The sequence below is a fragment of the Lissotriton vulgaris genome, chromosome 5 (genome assembly GCF_964263255.1).
Source record: "Lissotriton vulgaris chromosome 5, aLisVul1.2, whole genome shotgun sequence".
In the NCBI taxonomy this organism is placed as follows: domain Eukaryota; kingdom Metazoa; phylum Chordata; class Amphibia; order Caudata; family Salamandridae; genus Lissotriton; species Lissotriton vulgaris.
The window spans coordinates 359,530,664-359,555,858 of record NC_141693.1 but is presented as its reverse complement, the minus strand read 5'-3'; the positions used below and the strand labels follow the sequence as shown (position 1 = coordinate 359,555,858).

At 43.8% G+C, this 25,195-nt stretch overlaps 1 protein-coding gene across 2 annotated transcripts in view; it reads right to left on the bottom strand.

Moving 5' to 3' along the window:
* RAP1GAP (RAP1 GTPase activating protein) overlaps nucleotides 1–25,195 on the bottom strand; it is an 870,529-nt gene that overhangs the window by 33,294 nt on the left and 812,040 nt on the right. For both annotated transcript variants that reach the window (XM_086921674.1, XM_086921673.1), the window contains 5 exons: nucleotides 20,857–20,986; nucleotides 16,747–16,902; nucleotides 14,797–14,868; nucleotides 11,108–11,194; nucleotides 6,680–6,820 (listed from right to left, as the gene is read on the bottom strand). In XM_086921674.1, the coding sequence (XP_086777800.1) occupies nucleotides 6,680–6,820; nucleotides 11,108–11,194; nucleotides 14,797–14,868; nucleotides 16,747–16,902; nucleotides 20,857–20,986 (586 nt within the window). The remainder of the gene's footprint in view (nucleotides 1–6,679; nucleotides 6,821–11,107; nucleotides 11,195–14,796; nucleotides 14,869–16,746; nucleotides 16,903–20,856; nucleotides 20,987–25,195) is intronic.

Genomic DNA, 25,195 nt, shown 5'->3' with positions numbered 1-25,195 from the left:
ATGATAACGCTAGGTTATTATCATTTTATGTTTCTTCTTCCTTGCACTGCTTAAAAGCAGTGGGGTGATGCTCCTCCGCCATAGCAGACGAGCCGCCCCTGGTCAAAACCCAAACAACTGAGAGCCAGATGTGTCATTCCCATTCGCAAACCAAGGGATTGCAGTTGAATGAATGAATATGCCATTTTAAAGAGCACAGCTCTCTGACAGACATTCTGGCGCTGCTAGTTAAATACCCAATTGTAAATGCCGTGGAAGGCTCAACACGATTGAAACAGCCACATTTTCAAAAGTGTTTTTAAATAATGATTTTTTAGAGCAAGCAAGAATATTAAAAGGGAGAGTATTCAGAGTGAAGGGGCCAAAAAAGGAAAAAATCCCCCCCCCCCCACCACCACCACCACCACCACACAAGCATGGCATACTGTGGGAACCAAGAGCAATAGCTAATTAGAAAATCTAAGAGCTCTTGAAGGAAGGTAGGTCGACTGGTGTGTAAATGGGTCTGACATTTGTAATTCAACCAATGTACAGATAAGTCTCTTTGCAAATTGTCCATCCACTAAGTGTCACAAAACGAACTGCCTAATGAATATTAATTAACCAGGTTGCAACTTGTGATCCACAGTGATTGGCTGCCAAAGCAGGGATGGAGGTCTGCAAGGCATGGCAGACCTCTGGCCCAGTGTGTCCTGTCCCAAATGGGAACATTTTTAAATGGCAAGCCTGTATTCCTTCAAGCAACTGGTGCTACATAAAAAATAAAAACATGTTTGGGAAAACATTGGGAGAGGCAGCAGTAGACTTCTGGAACACGGCCTGCTCCTCTCAGGGTGCTGACAACATTCTCAAAGGGGTTGCTAACAACATTCCGAAAGGGGCACTGAAGAACACCTCCTTTGAAGTGTCAGTAACTGATTGTCACAAACCATGGATCAATACTATTGCGAATCGCAATTAGTAGAGCCTTTCACCTCGCCCCCAAATTGCGATTCAGAATGGATCACAAAACCCATTTTACGAGTCGAACAGGCTGACTAGCAAAATGTGTTTCGTACATAACAAAATAAACAATTTTGCGGTTGCAAATCCTGTGATTTTGCGAATTGCAGGGCTTGAAATTACAAAACAGCTTTAAACATCTAGCCATAAATCCACAAAAAGAAACAACTCCTTAGTGAATATCAGGCGTATCAGCCTAACACCTTTCATCATCATAATCAATTGATTTATGATAATATACACCTAAAACTTTAACCATATTTTTATGAGGCATAATTAATCACCTGCCATGAATTACAAGTAGTACAAGTAGCCACAGAAGCAAATAATTACAAGAAAAAAACAAGTTCATTAACACTAACCCCCCCCCATTAATTCACGTCATAAAAACATATAAAAACAGGCTTAACAAGCTTCATACATGGGGGCTTATTTACAAGGTCCTTGCGCCGCTGGTACATCACTTTTAATATGGGGAAAAAGTGCCGCATGGCGCAAGGGGCTTGTAAATAAACCCCATGGTTTCTAAAGTGAATAGAACAACTGATTCATTCTAAGAGGATCAAGTTCACTGTAAATGCCCTTAATGCTACTTAGCAGCTTCAATTCATGAATATATTTGGAAGGCTCTGTTCTATATCTCGCGGTAGTATATGTACGTTTTAAAACATGTAAAGACGAACAGGTTTTATTATATTTGATTGCAATTGTGCCATTTTCACTAAACCTTTACCCTGTGTCACACTCATCTACTCACTCCCATGACCCCAAATACCTACCTTTTTTTTCTCTATTACACTGTGAGCACTGTAATATTACATGCACTAGGATTACATTAAAGTTGGTATATGGAATAATACTGATGCTTTGAATTATAAGAGCATTTAAGGATTTTATTGCGTATGAAATTAAAATGCCTTTTCTTTGTTGAACTTAATCAGATTTGCTTTGTGGTGTATTGTTCGTCTTTACATGTTTTAAAACTTACACATACTACAGCGACCACCCTATGAACGTACTGATACTCTGACCCAGGTCGGGTAGTTTTACGGGCTAACCCCGTTAAAACTCAACACTCTGTTCTATAACTCAGCATGCTCGGCCCTGCAACTCCAGAGCCCCCCACCAAATGTTGAGAGAGCAGTGAACATTGATTGGTGACCCAGTGCGATGGCACAACTTAATTCCATTAAAACAAAATGCTCCAGAATAAGGGTCAGTTTTTTTTTTACTTAAACCCCTAAATAAAGAACAAAGCCAAAGAAAACGAGAAAGTGTGTAATTGTGTAATACCAAAACAACATTTTACACATGCTATTTGATTGGACCCCACTTATTGTTGGAAATGAAGAACAAGAGCAGGCTTTCTGGTCCCAATCGGCTAAATGCCCACCTATAAAATCTAGGATCAATTAGTTCAAGATAGGCTTCTCTACCAGATCCTAACTTCACATCAAAGTTTCTTTGTGCCATCGAATCATTACAAACTGCAGCCTTATACTAAGTATGTAAAAGATGTGCCCCATCTAAGCTGAAATGTCCTTTTTAGCTCAATAGGATTAATCTTAGTAACAGAGCTGGGAAAAGACCACAACTAATTGAAAGTCAAAGGGCGAAGCAGGTTCCTAAGCCGCTGATCTACAAATCACATCAATGGCTGCCACTCATTAGGAAGACATCCGAGGGATAATCCATACTCTACACCACAGGAGGATAGATTTAGCAAATAATTATTATGGGGCCCCCTTGTGGCACAATTTGTAGTAGCAAAGGAATTTTAGGGATACCCTAGAGAAAGAAAAAATACTTAAAAACAATTCTCATATGTAGTAAAAATCTTGATCTTAGTATATTCGTACAGTTCCTCGGTATATGCAGTAGTGTGGACAATATGTGTTCTCTATTCTTTACAGGTTGCTAAAGCCTCAAAATTGCCAAACGTCTTCTTCACCCTCAAGAGCGCCACCGGCTGGATCATGGAGAGAGAATTTGTCTTGCTATAGTCTTTCCATGTGGTGACCTCTGGAAAGCGGATGCCAAAGTGTTTGCAATGCTAATAGAAAACTTCAACCAAGAGACGTTAAAATTAACCCTATTGTGGGTCTTATTAAGGATATGCTTACCGTTTTAGAAATGAATATGCATGTGGCCTACTTGTAATAAAAAATCATGTTTTCAGAAATGTTTGGGTGCTTCATGAGATAAGCCCAATTAATGCAACGGTGAGTGCAAACGGTAAACAAGTATTTGGGTTGCTGATGGGGGATAGTGTCACTTGATTGTTACTAAAAAAGCAGCTGCACTTAATAAAAAAAATACTTCAATTCTATTATTCTCACCGCGTCTCATTTTTTGAAGCTAGAGCTTACTATCAATGCCTGCATTAACGATACCTACAAAATGATCCCTTCTACCCGGTCAACACTTGTCACTAAGTCGATAAAAATGGAGCATTTATAATCTTTCAAGTTCTACATACTGCACATTGATCCCATTTTTTTTAATCCTTCTCAGTAGTGTCCTATAAAACTCATTGTGAAATCTAATTAATATTCAGATTCCTGAAGCCATGTGTCAGTCCTGTCACTTAATTATATAGACTTTATCTTGGTAAGTATCAATAAGTGAAATTAGACAAAAATTTGTGGGACTCTCTATTGAGCCTTTCTTGTATATCGGTACAGGGTCAGGCTGACATCGTTAAGGTATTACATCTCAGCTCAAATTAGCTTTGGTTACCTGCAAAATGTAGGGATGCTACATTAATCTCTCCAATATTCCATGAACTTTCACCACCTGCTGAGAATGCAGAGCTCTATAAACGTTTTCAAAGATGAAGAGGTTCTTTGCTCCATACAAAGCATTGTGGTTGGGATGGAAATGTCCACTGCATTGTATATATGTGTTCGCCCCTACCTTGAGTGACCCAGATGAAACAGATCACGTGGGTCTTTTGCTGGCCCAGCTGACACAATCATCTAGAGTGTGCAGAGTAATGCCTTGGTCAAAACTGGTATTGTGACATGGACTTTTGTTGACATGGGACTACTGTGCATATGCTGGGTTGTTCAGGTGAAGTGGTAGTTTACCGATTTTTACAAATTAACAGCCCTGAACAGATCTATTTTTCTGTGTAGCCTAAATGTCCCTGTCAGGTATAGGTTATGCTTCAATATGACACCTAGGTCTTTGCAATTGTGTGTGCGTGTCAAGTGCATGTGTACTTTGTGTATGTGTGGCACACACCTGACAGCGAGACTTTGTGCACTGTGAGCATATTTGCTTGGACTAGTGGGACCCCTTTGGGCTGCCCTTTGGTTTAGCATGGCACACGATGGGGGATGGATAGAGCTTCTCCAGTGGCAGGGGTGTCTCAGGGGTCCTCACTTAGCCCTATGCTATTTAACATCTACGTGAGTACCCTGGCAAGCATTGTGGAAGACTCTGGTCTTTCCCTTTACTCATACGCAGACGACACTCAAATCATTTTCTCCCTCTCCCCGGCCAAGGCTTGTGCCCCGTCTGCTCTTAAACTGGGGCTCAGCCGAGTGACGGAATGGATGCAGACCAATCTCCTGAAATTGAACGGAGATAAGACGGAGGTAGTCATCCAAGGAAAACATAAACACCTCTGGGGCCCTCAACATTGGCCACCAGAAATGGGGCCACTACCCCTACCTGTCACACAGGTACGCAACCTTGGCTTTGTTCTGGATGACTCACTATCCATGAAGCACCAAGTAGTCAGAGTGGCAGCCACCTGTTTTTTCCATCCTTGGGTGGCTCCGCAAAATCCTCTGGATGCTCCCGGACTCGACAAGGCGTACGGTAGTCCAGGCTTTAGTCATCTCGCGCCTGGACTACGGTAATGTAATTTACCTTGGAGTCACAGTGGAGACTCAGAGGAAACTCCAGCTCGTTCAGAACTCGGCCGCCCGTCTACTCTGTAAAGTTCCTTAGAGATCCCCCATTTCCCCTTATCTTAAAGATCTACATTGGCTCCGCATCGAAAACAGAATCAAATTTAAGGCCCTCTGCTTTATGCATAAGATCAAGCAGGGGCTAGCCCCTGCCTACCTCCAGTCTCTCGTCCAATCTTATGCTCCTTCCCGTCTTCTCAGATCCTCGTCTCAAGGGAATTTCCTGATGCCACGTTTCAAACTGGCAAGAATGGGCAAGAATGGGCGGACGCTCCTTCTCCTGTCTTGCCCCCAAACTGTGGAATGCTCTTCCAGCTCCATTGAAACTTGAGCCTTCCCTGACGAAATTTCGAAATTTCGTAAAAAGCTTAAAACCTTGCTTTTCCCTCAGTGATGACCACCTGACCTCAATACCACTGCCTTTAGCTGGCGCCGGGAGACCCCAGGCATCAAGTCTAAATACAATACAATACAATACAATTGCTTGCATTTCTGAGTCTGGAGGTTGGAGACCCAGAACCTGAAGTGAGGGAAGATGGAGACCCAGCTCTCCTCATAAATTCATAGAGGGCCTTCCAACAAGGGGTTGCTGATTAGACATTCCTGAATATTGTCATTTGGTGGATGGAAGTGACAGGGGGTTAGTTAAGTGGGAAAGTTGGTAGCCATGGCCTATCCTTTTGTCTGTCCCTCATTGTTACTTCAGGAAGGCTGATGACAGCCAGGTGAAGCGTCTTCACACTTCATTGCACCACAGTTTTAGATACTCTTTCTTGCAGCCGGCTGCATTGCTACCTCTCCTCACACATAGGCTAGGCCTGCCCTACAGACCAAAATATGACATGGTACCACCTCAAAGCCGGTTTAAGGATATAGACATTGGGTCCACATTATTACCTGTCAGGAAAATCAATATATACGTGGGGCACAAACAACCCTATTTTGTTCCAATTCCAAGTTATTCTTGACCAAGGAAAGGAGGGATCTGCTGAGTACTCGGAGTTGCTGTAAGACAGGGGCTGGTGTTTGCATGATAGCCAGTCTCCCAGAGGGGAAAGGACTTCACATGAGGGTGGCAAACTTGCTAGAGAAGGTGGGAGCATCCTTCCTCGTACTTGATTTGGTTTCCTAAAATGCTTCTTAGGCTTGGTATGAACACTTGTTTTGCATCATGAAAGCTCTGTGATTATTATCACTAGACTTCAATTGCAGTGTCAAATACAGGAGGAGGGAGAAGAAATCTACTAATGTTTTATCAAGATTCCAATTTTAGGGTCCTGTGATTTCTATTACATTTGACACAGGCTCTTTTGTTTCTATGTTTGGGAAATGCTTTGTAACCGAGTAGGGAGTGTCAAGGTCACCTTCTGCCCTTACACCGACTTCAAAATCCATGATCAGGTACCAGTGCTCAACAACTGGCTATCACATAGTCTATAAAGTGACAATGATAGTGGGGGGGTGGGGGGGATGTGGCCTATCGGCTAGAGAGGTCGGCCTCAGAGCTGTGAAACCGGGTTTGAGTCTCGGCAACATCCTGCGATTTTAGGCAAATCACTTAATCTCCCGGTGCCTAACAAGAAAACAATTGTGTCCATCTGTAATGCAACTGGTGCTCATGTAAAGTGCTCTGATACCTACAGGTCTAGTTTGCGCTATACAAAGCCCCCAAAATATATAAATAAATAAATCTAACAGTAGTCTCACTTCTGCCACGAGGCCTCTATGTCCAACCAACATACTTCTGATCCTCTCACCTTGAATGACTCGAAGAAGCCTCCGCCACCTCCTCCCCCATTCTCCATCTTGTCGTCATCATTGCCCAGTCCCATCATGCACTGGCTGTTGATGTGCAGCTCCTCGTAGAGCGTTTCCAGCAGTGCGGTCCGCGTGCGTTCCTGTGGGCAAGAAAAGTTGAGTGGGAGGAATGTTCCAGGAGAGATATATGAATGAAGGCAAAGATAGCAAATTAGACATGTTCCAAGGTACACACTTTTTGCCTCCAGCTAATTGAACAAGTGGAACACCATATAGGCATCCTCCTCCTAACCCATAAAATATCAATACATTGACTCTGCGGTATTCAACGTATGCCCTAAATGGATCTGCAGCTTTCAACATTCCACCTGTGCATACATATTTAAATGGCATCTGACAATATTGTCCTAATACAAAATTAATTCTGTGACACAAAATGTGGCAGAAATATAGCCGCAGTTCTTTTTTTTTTACAGTAAAAGGTACCTGAAGAACAAGAAGGATCATTTAAGTAGAAATGTTGTCGAATAAATTAATGTTTCCAATGAATCAAACAGTATGTAACATAAAAAATATTTTTAGGCGTTTGGAAAAATTGCTGATTAACAAATAATTTTTTAAGACTTTAACACATTTTACATGTTTAGGTGACTTGCACTCTTGGCTTATAACTCAGAGTCTTATTCACCAGTCCACCCCTTTGAAAATAAAAAAAAGTTGCTGTTCCAACAAAAGTCTGGAAGGGGCAGGCAGGTAAGGGGCACGATGACATCACCTGCTAGAAACAGGTGACACCTTAGTCCGTTGTTGTGCCTTTCGGGAAATAGTTGAACTGAACACGAACAATAGAAAGTTTTGATGATGTGAGAGTATTGAGCAAGATTCGAGGAATTTCTGCAGATGTGTAAAAGCAGAAGGGAGGAAGTACAAAAGAGGAATTTATAAAACAATCAAAGATTGTCGTCTGGTTAACTGCAGAGCTGTTAACTAAAAAGACTTTCCTAAGCACTCAGTTAGTGTGACGTAAGGAGAACGTTTCTCAACCTGGGAGATTTATTTTAAAAGCTGCTGGGAGACTAAAACAACAGAACGTGGAGTGGGTATTGCACAACTTTCCAGTAGTCTGTCATCCATCTTTATTTTGATTTCAGAAAGGCGCTGTAGCTTTAAATCTAAGAAGGAACTCGGCATCTCTTCAATGATGACGCAATCACACTTTGCAGGAATTGCACTGTTCATTCTTTCTTACCTGGGACGCCATGCTCCCCTCCCAAGGTTACAGCAAGGCAAGTCCTAGGTCGTGGCAAGCATCTACATATGATTGACGCCACAAGCAAGGGGGAACTAAAGTGGCTCTAAAAGTAGCAAGTGTGGCATCTAGATGGGAGGGGACTGGTGGAGAAGCCACATTACTTACATGGGCAGTTGAGTTGCCATCTGTGAACCCATGTACAAGCAATTGGGTTCAGTTACATTCATCACCCAAGCCACGGGGGATTTCCTCTTGTACCAGGATAGTTCAGATATTGGTAAGTGGGATCTGATACCAGGCAGAGGTGCCCACGAGTGCAGCACTGCTCTGAAGAGCGCGGTGCAGCTTTAAAGCTACACAAACGTCCACTGTGGAATTTCTGAGTCTGATCTCATTTATGGGCCAATACCAATTTTAATAAAACTTTGGGGTTATTTTTTAAGGGGGGTGTGGGTTCACATGTGCACAACGTTATTGCATTGATGTACTTACTATTAAAAAGGCCTGCTGAAGCCGTGCAAAAATGTGCAGTGCCCCATGTGTGCCCATACAGCCGTTAGTAAATGTATGTCATTCATGCAGGGAGTAAGTTGTCGGAGGGGGAACGTTCAACTATGATCCCCTCACGCAGGCACAATCCATTTTTCTTTGCAGACATACTGCCCATGTCTCAGGCAGCACAGCACATATCGCTATCAGTGCGCACATAATTAAGTGCATCCCTGAAGCCAATGAAAAGACACACAGAGCAGCAAGTGCAGGATCCCGAGTACCATCCCAGCTTCTTATAGGGCCGTGGTTTCCGTCCTATCAAGAGGGTGGGAAAGGGATTGAGGGGAGTCTTCACCTTTACAAACCAGCCCTTGCTGCTCTGTTTGACACCTCGTTGGAAATGATGGCTTGCTGGTTCCAATGCCCAGCACCAGATTTCTGGTCTGCTGCAGCCTCGGAGCCTCCGAGTTGCTGTTTAAGTTAGCAAGTAAAGTAAAAATAAATCTATTTCTCTATGCTTGTGTGTATGTGTTGGTGAGTGAGAGTGAATGGGATTGAGTGAGGGTGTGTGTTTCACAGTGTCAATGAGAGTGGAAGTGAGTGAGAATCGGAGCTTGAAAGTGTGCACGAATAAGTGAAATTGAGTATGCGGGAGTGTGTAAAGGGGTGTGAGTGAGTTGGAACAAGTGATTGATTGAAAAATGTGAGAGGGAGCGGAATTGAGTCGGAGATGTTGTAGCTCATCTCTAAATTTCCAATTTAAGAGATTGAGGGCCTTATTTACAAGCCCAATACATGCCGGTTCATCACTTTTTTAGATGCACCGGCAGCACAGTGTGCCGGCCCATATTTACAACGCCACATAAAGTCACCCTGCATGACTATTCATGGCCTTGCAAATATGGGTTTCTTTCATGCATAACTCTGTGTGAAAGGGGCGTTCCATGGGTGTTGCTGTGGGTGTTCCCACGCAACATTCATGGACCTGACACATTTGCAGATTTACAGTGTCGTAAACCTGGGAATGAGTCAGAATCCAACTCCTTCCCAGGGGAGGTGTAGAAGTGGCATAACGAGGAGAAATACTTTTATTTCTCCTCGTTCGTTACTCTTTCAAAGTGTACCAGATTCTGCAGCACACACACAAGGAGCAAAACTCCATTAATGATTGATTCTGTGCAGGAAAGTGTCCGTTCCTGTACAACAATCAACCCTGCAACGCAGGCACCCTTGCACCATGGTACAAGGGTGGCTGTGCTGGCGCACTGCTGCTGTTTGTGCGCCGGTGCAGGGGAGAAGAAAAGGAATGCACTATATCTTGTAGATATGGCACATTCCTGCCCTTTTATTTTGATGCACGGCCGCGCAGCAGGAAGGCTTGCTGAGCTGCCTTGTGTCACAATATGGAAAATTAGGCCCTCTGTTTCCAACTTTTAAATTGAAGCCATGCTTATGAGACTTTACAAATTCTAAAAAAGCCCAGGACACTAAATGTTTACCCTATGAGGTCCAAAGTATGTTGGAACTTTTGAGATCTTTTTGTTACCCCTGGTACATTTACTTTTTCCAGGAAACTGTATACGGCAATAAATGCAAGAATTGTTCCTTGCATTTCCCATTGCTATCAAATCCACAAGTTACCAGTGCCAGATGGGCACCATGCGCATGCTCCTGTAGAAGAACCTTCACCAGATTTAGGAGAGCATTGGTGGCTTACCAAAAGCCTGCACTCATATAGGACTGGAGGTCTTAGGATAACCATATGGTCATCTCTACACACCTTTTAAATACTTTACTCCCTGGGTATTGTTTCTCAGCATAATGTGCCTTTTTGAGTCAAGGGTTCTGCACCACGTATGTGCTAGTTCCCCATATGTAATAATCTTTGATAAAAAATTTAATTTTGTGCATTCTGTGTCAAGCTGTTCGGATGTAGGGAAAGCTGGATGACCATTTAATGAAAAATGACCTCTTTGGTCTTGGGGTAATCTTTCCACCTTTATAACAGTCAGCCAGGCACGCCCAAAGGTATATGCTATGTCTCAGCATTATTTGAAATGGCACAGAACCTGGATCTGTTTTGTGTACATTGTTGAGACAGTAGAGGGCTGGTTCAAGGAGTGACCAATGGGCCCAAGAACCTTGTAAAGTGTAAAACTAGAGCCTGGCTTGTAGATATGAAGGTAGTGAAGGAATGTGAGTAAGAGCCGAGTGCCAGAATCACCATGAAGAACATTTATGAAGTGTCTCACCTTTGGCTAAAGACATCAGGTTAAGTAACCTTGCGTTGTACATTCATTTCCTAAGAGCATGGGAAATTTATGTTAAAAACCATCCCAAGGTGAACATTCTTTATTCAGAACTTCCATTCTGCTGCCTTTAAGGCCCCCACTATGACCATACTTGAATGTCACCAATGATGAAGTCCGACTTGTCAATTTAAGGACAGTGCCACAGCAGCAACTTGTTTAAAGCACATCTCCAAACCTCAGGCATCTTACTCAACTCCTTCCAAAATGGTCATTCCACCACACACTGTTCCTGTTGTGTCCTTCACTAATGGCACGCATGTTTCTGGTCCTTTGCCCACAATAAAGCCCTATATCAAATGCTGCAATACAGTACAATGAGACACTCTTCCTGGCAAATTTACACTGGACAAGGAGGATTAACATGCACTTACCTCCAGCTTGGCAAACTTCTCCGCTTTGTAGCAGGCGTACTCTGCATTGATCAACTTGGTCATGAGAAAATCATGGAATTCTGGGCCCTAAAACACATCCCCATGAAAACCCCAGAAAAAAAGGAAGAGTTGGTTGGTTAATATCTGAGAAATCAATAAACATCTGCAAGTGAGGCAGACCTCTGAAGCCCTTAGGGGGCGATTCACAGAACTAACTTAAGACAAAATCCTAAACTTACTACTTTTGGTATTCACAGAAGTAGGATTTTGTCTTAAGACAAACTTAAGACACACTTACGACAGACTTAAGACAAAATCCTAATTTAAGTCTGTCTTAAGTCTGTTTTAAGACAAATTTAAGACAAAATCCTAACTTCTGTGAATACCAAAAGTAGTAAGTTTAGGATTTTGTCTTAAGTTAGTTCTGTGAATCAGGCCCTTAATACCCGGAAATCCTCTGATGTGTTAACAGTTTAATGTCTGACCTCCCTTTATTTGTTTTTATACAGACTGGAGAAGGGGCCCTCCGTGGGTGGGGAGCCCTCTTCAGTGTCAATAGAAAACTCAGAGGAACAGAACAATTTAATTTTCCTCACTTATTAAAAAAAACGTCGTATTTCACGCTGAAGATAAGAACAGTGGATTTTTCATTCATTTATTGGCCCGGGATTTCCAGGGAACCATGTGAAAACATAAACGACAATAATATGTTTTCCAAGAACAGAAGCTCAGAAATGTAACCTACAACAAAAATTACAACAGTACAAAAATATCTATATGCAAAAATGCTTGAAGTGCATTTGTTTCCTTCATTTTGCCAAACTGACTTCTCACATGTTTTAGAACTGGATTAATGTACTATTGTTACTGAACCCCAACGACATTTGAGGGCAAGTGCTTGATAGCTAGATTTGTTGCAGGCAAAAAGCTTTGCAGGGTGATGTTCAGGTTAGGTCGTGATTTTGGTAGTTTGCGTTGGCAAACAGTGTTGTTGCAGCCTTTCCCTTTCACCTGTTATGTTTTCTAGGTGTCCTGGAACATACTGACACTGGGCGGTACTGACACTAGGCGGGGTTACAGAACAATGCTCCACAAAGCAGAGGGAGAGCACAGGGGAGGGGGGTTAAGAGAGGTCACATAAAAGGATGCAGGTCACGGTTCTTAGATGCACTCTTCCAGAAACTCATAGAATACTTCATTCCAGACTTGGTAATAACCATGTGTCTCTATACTATCCACGGACCTGATAATTCTCGCCTCGGTGCCTATTCCAATCATGGGTCCCACTCTGCAACTCTGGGCAATAGCTTGCTTAATCTCCAAAACAGCCCCCACAACGCTAAGGATGCCTGGCCTCCACCTTGGGGGTGACCAGGAGTGGGCGCCTCACAGGGAAAGCCAGGATGGGTTCCACAGCGGTATGCGTACAAGCGCCTTGAGACCCTTGCGGGTGAGTAGTGCGCTATACAAGTATCAATTTACAATTTACATTACTGTCCTTTCCAGCTGTGTTTGGTGCCCCGTCCACGTGGCTTGGATTAGATCAATTCTGTGCACAGGTTTGTGGGCGGGAAGAGCGCACAGTGTAACTTACAATACGTCAGCCATGCAAGTGGCATGCCGAGTTGCATGTTTAATTACAATTACAGTGGCAAACCTTACAGTTGTGTTCTATTTAAAATAGTTAAAAGGGGGTGGATTATTGCCTCAGTGGTCTGGAACATGGGCAGGAGACATTACCGCACAAGCCTGTCAGATATCGCCTGTATGCCTTCAGCCTCAGACTTAACTAAGGCTGCTCCTCCTATTAACCCTTCTTTATCCCTGATGCCTTGAAGTCAACACAGCCCTCGACTGCAAGCTTACTTCATAAACTAAACAGGTGTGGGTGCGGTACCAGAATACTGCTGTCATCATTGCGTCCTAATCATGAACGAAAATGACTTACTATTGGAGTTTATAATAGAAAATCGTCACCCAACTGGATCATGTTTTTGAAATTGATATTTAGGAGGCAATATTTATGTTAGATGATATTTCTGTGTACAGTTTGAAATCCTGACGTACAACCCAGGTCCAGCAGGAGTGTAAGCTACCCTCACACACAGAGTACACATAGCAAAGGCAGCAGCAGTCCAGGAACCCACCTAATTGCAAAGAAAAGGCGTTGCAGCCAGTGGCAGTGCAAGCTTCCCTCACCCGGGCAACAGACACGGATCATGCAGGATGCCTTTACCATAAGATAGTGTACATCACTAGCCACATGTACAGAGATTTTCAACGTGACTCATGCACAGATAGGCATATAGATTCATAGAACAGATACAGACTGAACAAAGGAATGCAGACTTAACCTACAAACAGATACCAGGCGCATCCGTTGTAAGATTCCCCCTCACAAGCAGACCAGGTACAGAACAGGCAGTAGCAGGCCTGGCATTCTTTACACACACACACAATGGCAACCGGCACAGGTAAGAGCGGTAGGGCGATGCAGAGGGGGCGTGGCAAGGCACGGCAGGGGGAAGTCGACAGACGACAGAAAATATATTTATTTCTTTAATTATACCTATTCTGTTGTCTATCGACTTGAATTCCGCCCCCTCCCCACCACATTTACCTGTACAGGCCGCCGCTGCGCGCATACACACGCGTACACACGCACACATGCATAAACACACACACATGCATAAACACACACACACACACACACTCTCTCTGTTCCCACACCTCCACCAGGGGCGGTTCTAGGCTCATGGCGGCCCTGGGCAGGGAGCATAGGTAGGGGGCCCCGGAAGAAGGGTCCGGGCAGGGCGGAGCCCCCAGGAGCTCAGGAGGGGGGGTCAGGGTGCTAGGAAGTGGAACAGAGCCGGAGGCCGCCAAATCCCTGCCAGGGGCCGCCACGCAAATATGTATCCATCCTCAGAGGATTATTATATTAAGGATATATATTAGCGCGGAGGCCCCTGGGGTTTGGTGGCCCTGTGCAGGTGCACAGCTTGCACATGCCTAAGGTCGCCCCTGCCTCCACCATGTACAGCTAGGCAGAAGCAGGTCAGCATTATTTACACACACATTCGCATATGTGAACGGACACAGCCACACCTCCATCACACCGCTACCACACACCACTTACAGCGCAGGCAGCCACACATTAGCATTCTTCATACACGGACACACCTGCACCTCTTCAAACCTCTCCCACATACACACACCACTTACAGCTGAGGCAGCAGTAGACTAGCATTTTTCACATAAACGTCTGTATGCACACACCCACTCACACACACAAACCCCCACACACATATGTGAAATCGGTGCCCTGGGACATACAACTCGGACACCACGAGGTATGTTGAAGGCTCTTTATTTTCTTGCATCCTCTTCCTTTCTTCCCTACTCTGCACTACCTCTCTTCTCCCCCGCTCCTCCTCTTCCTTTCTCCTCCACTCCCACTTTCTAATGGTATGTGCTGGTCCTAGCGCCCGGCACATACTGGGATGTTACAACATACACCAGTTACAGCCGTAGCAGTGTAAGCCTCTCACCCACACACGGCGCAGGTGCACACTTCAATCACAGACACAGCAGCGACCACAGGCTCACTCCTTGGGGGTCACTGGCTGAAAGGGGGGGGGGGCCTTGTTGACAGATGTTAACTGACAAAGATAGCCATTTCATGTCCTTACCTTCCTAAAAATGGCGGGATCAGGAAGTGCTGGTCCAAAAAAAGGCACATCGTCTCGGGCTGTGACGGAGACCTAGAACACACAAAACTGTCTTCATAAGTACCTCATCCTGGCACCTGTAAACACCTCAAGGCAGCTCTTTCTGCTTCTCCCAGTCCTGCTGGATCAGGCTCAGTCTCGACTGACAAAATCAATTTTCACCGCATTTAATCGTCAGTTCTAAGCTAACTGAGGGCCAGCCGACACTGGAGAAAACTGGTGAACTAAAGTTCTCTGTGGGGTTTTACATTTTAAAAACACATTTGTCATGGATTTACTAACCCACTGAAATACCCACTACTAATACTCCACAAATAGGGCAATTCTAACAAAGCAAATTCAGTATTTTAATTTCCCATTGATATGGAACAGCCTAGTGACGTCAAAATATCCATATGTCTACTGACGCGTTGACCTTCACTACTCTATCTAGCGCAACAATGGAACATCTTTCTGTATTTTTGTCTTTGTCTCTCCATACCTCTCTCTCTCTCTCTCTCTCTGTATGTCTCACTCTCAAACTCATGATATCATTTTGTCTATTGCTGCTATGCACGGATATTGTGTAACCTGATATGTAAAACAGAGCACGTATGCCATTGGAATGGCCCTGGAATGGGTGTTTTGAGCATGTTGCTGGGGTTTTGCACATGCCAGAGTTTTGTTTGTCAAGGAATTTGGAGTCTTATATAGCAGGAGTAGTTGTTCGTCAGTAGGCATTCTAAGCATTCTAGCTTTCCATGGGTCCGTTGTGTGCAGTATTTGTCAGATACAGATGTATTTGGGAGTCCAGGTAGCCCACTGGGTGTTCCTTCTAGATCGAGCCAGTCTGCATGCATGCTTTAAGCATTTGGTGCTTGCGTTTATGCGATAGCCTTATTAAAAAGAACAAGAGGTCTGAGGGGGGATCTTGGACTGCGTTCTTGGCAAGGACATGTTGCCCGTTACGCCAGATAAGGTGTGCAGCGTCAGTCAGGTTCAAAGTGACGGTTATGTTATGGTTTAAAGCTACGTAATCTGGCATTGGTACTTCACTGGTCCATCCAGAGTGTTCATTTGTGTTGGATATGATGTGATGCAGTACAATACATGAGTCGCATTGACAATGAGTTGTTTGTATGTGTGGTGAATAGTGCGCTTGTCTACTTCTTTACATTTGCTACTGCTTAAGACGAATTCACTGTTTTCTGTATGGCGTTTGACTCTGAATTAGTTGTTTCAAACTGTGGCATTGAGCCTTCAGTGAGTTTTTATTGGTGGTATTTGGAGTGAAAGGACATGTTTAGTGGCCCAGCTAAGGTGGTCTATTGTGTTTTAGCCATAACTTTCTTCTCCTCGCACATCTCCACAGGCAATCTTCCTTCACATTCCTACTTTGAGGGTTCTTGCCTGAACATTCTTTCCTCATACACCTGCCTGCCAAGATTGTTTCTCTATGAGGATCTTTCCCTCACACACCTGACCGGGATTCTTTCTATGTGTACCTACCCGGGGATTCCTGTATAAGTCTTCGTACCTCACATACCTGCCAAGGCGCATACCCAATAGTCTTCCATCATACTCTTACCATGACATGATCTCAATAAACATTTTTCGTTCTCCTATCCCCTAGTTTTATGTTTGCCTATCTTTCCCTTATACTCTCACACTGTCCTTGGTGCCATGAACTTTCTCTCCTCCAGCTTCTTCCTTACAGGCTCCAATGTTACTGTTTTGCACCACATTCTGGATTATGAGTAAACTTTGTGTTCTTAACCAATCGTGTTTATTTAAAATTATTCACCTACACATCTGGAGGGACATTCCACCATTCTACTTTATCTTTCAAGGATCCAACAAACCCCTTCTTGCCTTTCGATGTCTGGGCTACACCTGCTATTACCAGCCCCACCTTCTCATTTCTATACTTACCTTATATAACGTGCTCTCTTCACTTGTGCTTTCCAGTTGTACTACGATGTATGCATGGAGAAAATTGGAGGCAATCATATCTGGCACGAAAGGCGTGTTCTCATCTTGGAAGACGATAGCTACAATGTCATTTCCTATGTGTCGCTTCCGCTGCAACTTAAAACAAAGAAGACTGTTACCTCATTTCCTGTTTCCAGTCGCATAGTCAGCAATAGCAAGAAGCTTAATGGTTCAGTTACTCATATGCATTGCTAACTAAAATGGCTTCCACTTTGTGAAAAGGGAATGTCAGATGCATTCAGACCTCCAATCATTCAGATTCTCAAAATTCAGATGAATCTGGTTAGGAAGTCAGGTTCAAACTAAATGTAAATGTTGACTCCTTCTGATTTTTCACTTTTGAGGATCGCACTCAATCTAGACTTCCAGGTAGGGATTCCAAACTGTTAACTTCAGCGCCCTCCTTTTGTGACCATCTCTGGGGAAAAACTCAGTGCCCTCAGCATGCATGTTTCAAAACAAAAATTACTATAAACCCTCGTCTGGGCAGTTTTGTCCATCCCTAAAACAGTTTCTAAGGAAAGTAGAGGTAGACACTCATCCCAGGTCTCATCTGTTTCCCCAATCTAATGCCTTGCTTAGATAATCATGAAAAAGTTACAGGCTGGAGCTGAGGCTGACGGCCCATCTGGGCTTGTAAAATTATATGTTTATAAACCATAGGTAAATGTTTCCTAAAAGTAAACTTGTTAAGCTGCAAGAGATTGTTAATTTTGAGGGAAGTGATTCAAATAGTCAATGTCTTTGTAATCATTACTTTTACCTTGTTAATGAGCAGTGTGTCTCCCATCCAGATTTTCAGTTTTACAAATTGGCTGCACCTCTCTCTCCACAGAGTAACGGCTCTTGTATCCTTTAGAGGGATTTAATCCCTCTCTTTGTCACTCATATTCATGGATCGAAATTAAGGGCCTGAATATGATGCCGGGTAGACTGCATCGACAGGCTGTCGGTGGCGGTCTCCCCGCCCTCGGTGACTGAATCACCGGCCGCCACATTATGATGGCGGCGATGTGTTTGCTGTTGGAAAGAGTGACCGACCTAAGGTCGAAAGCATTCCGACCGCCTGGCCGACAGCAATATCCAGAATAGCGGCAGTGCCTGTCAGGCACCGCTGTGGCAACTACAATATCCCTTTCCACTGGTCATTCTGTGGCGGTCAACCCGCTGTGAAACGGCTGGGGAAACGGATTAGGGGGCCCATAGAAGGCCCCCATGGGGCTGCTACATGGGCCCTGTCGGGTCCCTATGGTGCCTCCTACATATCCCTGTACCACGTGGCAGGCACCAAATGGTGCCTGCCACATAGTGCACGGATATGTAAACACCCTTTATTTGTATTGTGGCGGAGGCTGCTGGCTGCATCCCCGACTCTATACAAAACATAGGCAAAGTGACCGCCTCAGTGTCAGTCGCATCGTAATGCGTGGGACTGCCGCCTTGTAGTCGTGTGGTCCCAAATACGAAACGATGGCAGACGGAGTGAAGTCCGTCCACCATCGTAATCAGCCCCCAAGAGTTGAGTGATAATTAGCAATACCTTGCAGTTTTCCATGGATATATTCTTGCAGGTCAAACCTGGCAAAAGTTGAGGGGTGGGAGGGTGCGTGGTCCAAAAAAACAGCAAAACATGCAGAATTCTATGTGATAGAACCTGATTCTGCATGTTATGCCCCAATTTAATATAAAAAAAACAGAATAAGTAGTATTGAACACGTATGATAAATACCCATCTTTTTCCGATAACTGATAATGAGGGCCTTAAACCTCATGTTTAAATATAGCTTTAGCAAAATACACTAGGCTCAATGGTTGGTAGGGACTGTGACCGATATTCCAAATGCCTAGTCAAAAGTATCCATTTTATGTCTTTGTCCAGTTCTGCAACTCAACTAAATGGGTATTGCAGACACCCATGCAGCGCCTCAGACAACTGTGCAGTACTGTGGGCAAGCATCCAGCACTGCAGGGCTCCATGCACTACTGCAAGAATGTGTTTGCTCTCACCAGTGCCTTACCATAAACCTCTCTGGTGTGGTGCCAGCACCCTCTTGATATTGCGGACATCTGAGCAGTCCAACTGTCATACTGGTGGTAGTTCAGCCTTCCCTCGCTGTACAGTAGCAAAGCATGCTACACTACCCTTCAGAGGCACTGCTGTGCGGCTTTCGGTACTTATTTTTTATATTTCTATTCTCTATTGAGTCTCCAAACAACAGGTACAAGTAGCTAAATCACATCCTTTGTTTGAATATTTGTGAGACATCATAATCCTAAACATATAATGAAGTAAATACCCTATGTTTCTGATACAGATTTGTACTTTAATACAAAGATCTCCAATATCATTAACAGCAATAAATGTCCTAATTTTTGAGAAAAAAAAGTTTAAAAGATGATGCATTCATTTTATGGTATCGGTCCTGCCTACCTTCCGAGGGTGTTCTCTAGCTATCCCGCGCAGATTGCTCTGATCAAGCAGCACACAATTACTCCAAATCCCAAAGCTCAAAAGGTGAGGATGCGGGGGAAGATCTTTCTCCTTCCTAGCGGCTAAATCTTCCTCTTGCCATTCACTCCATACAGTCAGAGAATCAATTTAGGAAGTTCCTGGAGACCTGGCTGTTCACTACTGTGTAAAGGTCGCTCTACCATATTTGGCTAGTGTTGGGACGCCCCCGGGGGCAGCTGTTTGCGCTCTAAAAATTAGATCATTCATACATTGATTAGAGAGAGGCAGCTTCCTGCCCCCTTCCATCCTCAGTGTGTGACCAAGTTACTCCCTCGTTCTATTCCCCCTACCCCTCTTCAAGTTATGATACTCAGCAACATCCAGCCTTGTTAGTCCCTCCTCAATTGTTATAGCTCCATTGTACACTATCTTTCCTTACCCACGCGGTTGCTCAAGGAAATCAAATGGTATGATGTAATCCATGTCGCCTTGGCTATCTTCCTTGCTGTGGTACCCCCATAATCTCTCAGTACTTTTCACATGCACAGTTGTGCTGGCACCCATGAAGTATTCCCGGTACAAAACTAATATTATTGAATGAGGAGAGGAGAGCCGAGTGGGAGGACCATTGATGAAAGACCGTTGGCAGCGATAGAAGCAGACATGGCAGATAGACCATCCAACCATTATTGTTCTGTGTGGACCTCACACTTGGCACTTTGTACCATATTTCCCCTCAAACCCACCGTCCCTATCTCTGTAGACTCCTATACGTTCCCTTTTTTAAAATTTCTTACTCCTCTTATCTCCAGGTTCATGGTCCCGTCCCTTCCCACCTATCTGAGTAGAATACACTTCTTGCCTCCTTCCCTTTGACAGCAGCTCCTTTCCTGATGGTCTTGTTCTGTGGTTTCCCCTTACCAGCCACAGCCCGCATGCTCAAAGCCTAGGCTACATTCACTGGGGCAGATTAACAAGCCCTAAGCGCCACATTTACGCCGCCGTTGCATCACTTCTGTGACACAGCAGTGACGTAAACCATGCACCACGTTGTGCCTTATTTACAACGTGACGCATCTAGGGAGGTGCGTCACGCGTTGTAAAGCCCTGCGCCACATGAAACCTGCGTTAGGTTTCATGTGGGCCTTCCGGCGCGGGGTGGGCGTTCCGTCGCAGGAACACCTCGTAAAAGTGATGCAGTGAAATCTACAAGATTTCACGGAGTCACTTTTACGTACATGCTACGTCAAAACCCTGCGCCTGCTTGAAGCTGGCGTAAGGAGTGATGCAGCATGTTAGGCATAGGGCTCCATAGATCATTGCTGGAGCCATGTTGCGCTTGTGACACGACTCCAGCAATGTGCCGCCCTTATGCCACAGGATGCGACACGCATCGCCCTATCCTTGCGCCACGGTGCGCCGCACTGTCAAAGCGCCGCATTTGTGGTGGCGCAGGGAGGGAATTGCGTTAGCATTTTTTCTGGAGAATCCCTGCTGATTGGCAGAGATGTGCCAGAACTCATAAATCTGCCCCAAGGTGTTAAACACACAGCCGTCCACTCTTCCCACTCCGTGACCTCATTTTGGTGACTCTGTACCTGCTGGGCGTCTCCTTCCGTGTAGGGCAGCTTCGTGGAGATGTGAAACATGATTTCTTTGTTCCGAAAATTGCAGTAGATGGATTCAGTGCCTGTCTGGCCATGAGTGACATCGAGGCCCCCTCGGAACCTGCAATGGTCATAAAGAAACATCAATTGACCGGCATGGTTTGGAGCACAGGTCTGTCCGTGTGTGTCACGTTTGATTGGAAGCATAACTAGTGCTCAATACAATGCATCGATGAGAGGGACCAAAGATTGCAGTGTTAACACTGCCCTCAGACCTACTGTAAAATATAGCCTAATCATAACCATGCTCTTCAAACTAAACCTGTATCTACCCAAACTTATGAAAAACATAAGGAAGTGGTGAGATGCACACCTTTCTTTTTAGGTCATCATAAATGTTCATATTGTTTAACTGATTGAAGCTTGTATAGGTGTGCAAACACGGTCCGCGCCCTGCCCCATTGCGCTTGCAATGAAAACGAAACACTAAGGAACCACGTTTCTGGAACCATATCAGCTTCACTGCCAGGTCCTGGACTGCATGAATCCAACAAATCAACTCTACCGATTATTATTCATTGTACATCTTGTTTATACTGAATTCATTCTCAACTTTTCACGTTTTGTAATCGATATATTTTACTCATTCGTCTTTCAAGTTGTAAATAATAACACCAGCACAAAAGGAGTGCACGTTTCCACATGCCACAACTTTAATAATTTCACCCAATGCATTTCGGGAATTTAAATTCCCTTCGTCAGGGGTATATACAGGACAAAAAATATTCAAGCACCACAATCAGTGTACATCATTACTTTGCCTGCTTCTAAAAAAACACACATGAAAAAAACGTAACTGCTATCAGTTGACTTTTCAAATGGAATATGCATATCAACACATTTTATTGCCTTGCCTTATAATTCGTTTGACTTATCCCTCCACTTCACGCCCCCACCTTCTTTAAGTACCCACTCTATTGAACCTCTGTAAAAATACGGTTCAAACAACCCACCTTAACCTCCTCTCTAGATAGAAGCCTCTTCATTGATCTTGCCCTCGAGACATACGGTCCTCCCTCCACTCACCGTGACATGTATTTCATTAAAAAACACCCGCATCCTCAAACGCTGCGATATGACCACAAGACTCCTAGCAGCCATCACATAACTCCGTGTTCACGGTGTGCCGAAGGTGATCTGTCACACGTGTAGCTGTAACCCCAAAACTCTGCCATGGATTGCAAATCAACATCGTTTTAGAGCAGACATGGGGCTTGAACATTTGGATGACGGGGTTGCGGGAAAAAAAGTTGCTCACAGTTAATAAGATCATTATTTGAGGCATGCTGGGACATGTCGTTTTGGACGAATTGGAGCGGGATAATGTGGAAGGACTTGCAATCCATGGCAGGGTTTTGGGGTTACAGCTACACGTGTGACAGATCACCTGGTGATAATTGAAAGGGTAGTTTCAAAGCGGAGTGCAACTATACCTAACTGTAACCCTATCAGCAATCCTCATACTATTCATAAGACTAAACTTGACACAAACCGGTACACTAAAGCTAACACCTGGCCTATTCTTACCATAAAACCAAACTTTACTCTAATCATGAACCTATCTCTGACCCTGACCCTTACCATAACACTAAAACTGACACTTGTCTTTACCATAATACTAAACCTGAAATGCCTCTTTACTATAACACTAAACCTGACACTCGTCTTTGCCATAACACTAAACCTGACATGTGTCTTTACCATAAAACCCTTCCTGTTACCCTAAACCTACCCCCCCCCCCAATCTCTATTCATTCACAGGGCCCAATTACATAGAGAAATGAGGGGTGTGCACCTGGAAACCCCTATGTTTTCATTCCTTTAACTGTTTTATCCATTCTGTGCTCAGTGGAAAATGAAACCTGATTGTGGGTGGGGGAAAACGTGCCTATGTGCCAATACCTTAGCCAGAGAGAAACAGAGTGAGCTAGCTACCTGTCTGAGATCTCTCTAGTCTGGGTCTCTCTCAGGGTTTAGCAAAGGTGCCATGGGTAATAATGCAAACAAGCAAAGTGGGCTACCACTCTCTTCTTTGATGGCTACACCCTGGTCTCTCTCACTATACACCTGTATTTCAAACTCAGCCCTGTTCTTACTGGCATCGCCTAATGTATCCTCAGCTCACCTTTGCATTCAAGTTTCCCATGAGGCCTACCTAAAGATCACCCGGTAATAAGTGATTTGCAAGTACTTACATAACATAGCTTACATTCCTCCTCCTTCAACTTCCCTCCCTATCCTTATCCCCACTCAGCCCTGCCACACCTTATTCCGTTCTCCATCGCTGTTCTTTGAAATACTTCTCAGTCGCCATCTTTACTCACACCCACATGCCGGTCCTATCACACAACATTGTGACTTTCACCACCCTTTTATTTTCCCCGCTCACCAAACACTTCCAAGATACTGTTTCTTTGACATTACATAAAATAAAGAAATAATTGGATTTTTCACCGGCCTAACAGATAGTCCTTATAACATCCAGTTTAGCGGCTCCAAGACGTAACCATAACGTCACTAACTTTTCAGTGAATTTCTAAGGTCTTTTCGTTTACCTAACTATAATGTCACTTTAACCTTAATTGTTTTCAGTGAATTTTCAAGGTTCTCTTTAAAGCAAAGTAAGGTAATATTACCAGACAAAAGTATAATGTCTAACCTTTGGTTTTTTCAGTGTATATATGTATGTATGTAGGCAATACAGATCCTTTGATGTTACTGAGCAAGTGTCGGATCCGTTCTTTTGTGAGTGGGGCTGGACTCTGTTTTACCAGTCAGCAGTCACTGGTTCCCGGCACGGCCTCTCGCTTTGGAGCAATGCGCCAGCTTGCAAATCTTGGACTCTGTACTAAAATATAGAGCGTCACCCCCCCAAAGCAGATAAGAGTTTCACTGGATTTCACTGCTACAAAGGAGAGAGAGGAAGCAGCATTGGACTTCGTAAAGGTAACAGACAAACTACTTACCATTGATGTCTCCCTTAGATGGACTGTCACGGTGAGTGTGAGGACCGTGGCCAACAGGTTTGGATCACCATTGGGTGTACAAGTGTATAATTACTTAATGTGCACTTGCAGCGGGACACACAAAACCAGGCGTGGCTCAGCCCTTGGAGCAGCGCATGCAGTGGCTTCACAGCGGAGGATGGGCTAACCACATACTCCAATGGGAGTGGACCGCTGAATTTTCAAATAAGCCTCCAGGTGAAATATCGCTGTTGATGTGGAACTGGCACTGAGGAAAGCCGCAAGGCTGAAACGCGTCTGCCCAAGCGTTTCACTAACACAGCATTTCAACGCCATGAGCCTGATGGTATGGCAATAAAAATCCTTTGATGTTACAGAGCAAGTGTCCGACCCGTTCCTTTGTGAGTGGGGCTGGACTATATATATATTATATATATATATAGAAAGATAGATAGATAGATAGATAGATAGATAGATAGATAGATAGATAGATAGATAGATAGATAGATAGATAGATAGATAGATAGATAGATAGATAGATAGATAGATAGATAGATAGATAGATAGATAGATAGATCACACAACCGGCTATTGTGTAATGTAGTACAAAATTGCCAATGAGGGGTGTTGGAAAAATGATAAATCTCAAGGCAAAGGGGGATCAGTTTTTAATGTTATCAGAATACGAGATGCCAATTTAGGACTATAGTACAAATAAGATAGTGGGCTTTTTTATGGGTTGATTGCTCTTTTCTTTCAGGTGTAGCGAACAATGGTCACACATCAGAGTAATAATGTTTAGCTTTTCTTTACCTTTCATGTTGATGATAAAACAATAGACAACGTTGTGGGCCAGTGGATTTATATGATTTTATGGCTACAGTATTTACTGCAACATTATGAATTTATTACATTTATCATATAATTTTCAACATGATTTTCAGGTGTCCCAAACTGTATTATTAGCTTGAATTGATGAAAATAAGATTGTCGGAAATGTGGCACATAAATTGTTTAATTGGCTCTTTAATGCTGCTTAATGCTAGTAGCCCTGATATTGTTCTTTTGTGTCCTTATTACTCATTTCCGAGAAGAGGGTATCTTAAGGGGCTTTTAAGGAAACATAAATGTAAGCAGGCCCGGGTGGCTTTACTTTTTTTTAAATTGTCCCCCTATGCCTTTACATTATCATGTGCCACACATTTTTTAAGATCCGCTCTAAAGTTAAGGAATACTAGGGAAACATAAAAGTAGAAGACCTTTAAGTACCTGACGCATTAGTGGGGACTGTGTGCGGTGCGCCT